The sequence below is a fragment of the Castanea sativa genome, chromosome 11, assembly GCF_040712315.1.
Source record: "Castanea sativa cultivar Marrone di Chiusa Pesio chromosome 11, ASM4071231v1".
NCBI classification, from domain to species: domain Eukaryota; kingdom Viridiplantae; phylum Streptophyta; class Magnoliopsida; order Fagales; family Fagaceae; genus Castanea; species Castanea sativa.
In genome coordinates, this window is record NC_134023.1 from 33,203,284 (window position 1) to 33,205,517 (window position 2,234).

A 2,234-nucleotide genomic window follows, 5' to 3' on the forward strand; every position below is an offset into this window, starting at 1 on the left:
TTTTTTTTGGAATTAAAATAAAATAATATAAAATTTGGGAAAAAAAAAAGAAGAAGAAGATGAAGAAGAAAAAAGCATTATCTATGAAAAGGAGTATGACACTAGTTCTACGAAATTCCCACGGTCTTTTTGTCTGATAGCTCTGAGTAGATCTAATTCATTGCAATTAAAAAAAAAAAAAACACCACCAAGAATAGAAATCCAAAAGGCCAACTGAGAAAAATCCCAGATGGGTCTCACTGTAGTAAAAAAAAAACCAAAATTATAGAATTTCAGAGATCTGAATCGGATCCCAACAAACTCAGAGACCCGAAAGAGTAAAAAACATAAAGATCAAACAAATAGAAGAAAGAAGTTGTTTTATAAAGTAAATGTAATACCTTTATGACCAGCTCTATATGGAACATGTAAGCCCTTTCTTTTTTTTCAGATTTTTTCTTATTTTCTTTTAATTCTGAATTGAAAAAAAAAACATGCAAAAGGGCTAATGGCAGCCGTAACTGAGTTGTAATGGACGTCGTTTTAATGGTTTTAACGGCAGCAGTAATTGAGTTGTAACGAAAATTTAAATTGACAAAAATTAAAAGTTAGATGACTGAATTGAAAATTTAGAGGACTAAAATTTAAAAAAAAAAAATTAAAAATTAAAGGGCCAATTTTGTATTTTTATAAAATAAAATAAAGACTTATTACTTTCGAGGAAGGGTCCAAGACTCTTCTTGGAATTTTCTAACATCCTTGCTAACAGAGGCTACAGATACCATTTGCTTCTTATAAATTGCTTAGGGAGAGGAAAAGGAACAGACGAGTTAAACTTGTTTGATTTCATCAAAGAAAGAAACTATGAAGAAGAAGGCATCAACAGATCTCATCAACAAGAACACTGTGTCTGAAGAATTCCTTGAATTCAAGAGAAAGGTCAGTCAGCTTTTTTTGTTTCTCTTTAACTCATTGTAATCAACATATGTCTAAACATGAGGATGGCAAATCATGAATGCCTTAACTTTAGACACGCTGGGTTACTTTGCTTCTCAATTATTGTAAAACAAGGTAATTACTTTTTCATAATATAGAAATAACTATAACCTGATTTTTTTTTTTTTCTTTTTTTGCTTTTCAATCATTATGCAGAAAAAATGGGGTGATAAGTTGACAGGCTATAGGTGCTTTATGTTGTATCCAAGGTCACTCTACATCACTTGGGGTAATCGCGAAAACTGGACTTGGGATTGTTTTGAGGAAACTGGGTGAGTTTATTTATTTATTTATTTTTATTTTAATGGGTGTATTTACTATTCTCCACAATTTTATAGCTTGAGCCTTGTACCTTAACTTGCAGTGATGAAAACATTGAAGTAGCCAAACTATCTCATGTATGTTGGCTGGATGTGAGAGGAAAACTGACAATGTCAGATCTGTCCCCGGAGGTTGAATATGAAATTGTGTATGTGGTAAAGTTGACAAAAGGGGCTTCTGGTTGGGAACTCCCTATCAGACTTAAACTCTCTCTCCCAGATGGAAGAGTTCAAGAACGCCAAGTTTGCCTTTTGGAGAAGCCTAGAAAACAATGGATGGAGCTCGATGTTGGCAATTTCCAGTCCAAGGATGGAGAATCAGGAGAAGTTTGCTTCGATCTTTTTGAGCATGGAGGACATTGGAAAACTGGACTTATAATTAAAGGTGCCATCCTTCGGCCAAAACAGAGTTGACTCTTCGAAGTTTGATAGAATAAACATCGAATAATAGTTTGTATCTTTGTGGTCGATACTTGTGATAAAAGTTATTTCCCTAGAATTATTTTATTGCATATTAATTAGTCATGCTATATACGCTTGTTAAGTCTTGCCACACATTGGCTGTATTGGATTTATTTGTTTCTTCACTCTCAATAGTATACGTGGGAGTGTCATATATGTAAAATGAAATTCCCTAAACATAATTTAATAAATTATTCCATATATTAGGGGTGTTGGAAGTATTGCACAAATAATTTACTTTTGTGATTTGTGAACAAGATCAATAACTAATATATGCAAAAATTTATGTGTAAATGTACTAGAGAAAATAGAGTAAAACTTACTGATCAAATTAATGTGGAATGTTTGATACAAAACTGATCAAAACTAGTGTTTGATACTATGTCCTTAAGACAGATTTCGCTTCTCACACAATTTATTTAGCGATGCTTTGAGTCTTTTGGACATTAGCTTCCCAAAATACAATAATTAACGACA

The 2,234-nt window shown here is 32.4% G+C and overlaps 1 protein-coding gene across 1 annotated transcript; it reads left to right on the forward strand.

The window, feature by feature from the left end:
• The first annotated feature begins 723 nt into the window (after nt 1–723).
• LOC142615278 (protein PHLOEM PROTEIN 2-LIKE A1-like) lies at nt 724–1,960 on the forward strand. The gene is made up of 3 exons (XM_075788013.1): nt 724–918; nt 1,132–1,247; nt 1,340–1,960. The coding sequence occupies exons 1-3, from the start codon at nt 844–846 to the stop codon at nt 1,707–1,709; spliced, it is 561 nt and encodes a 186-aa protein (XP_075644128.1). The 5' UTR covers nt 724–843; the 3' UTR covers nt 1,710–1,960.
• The last annotated feature ends 274 nt before the right edge of the window (nt 1,961–2,234 follow it).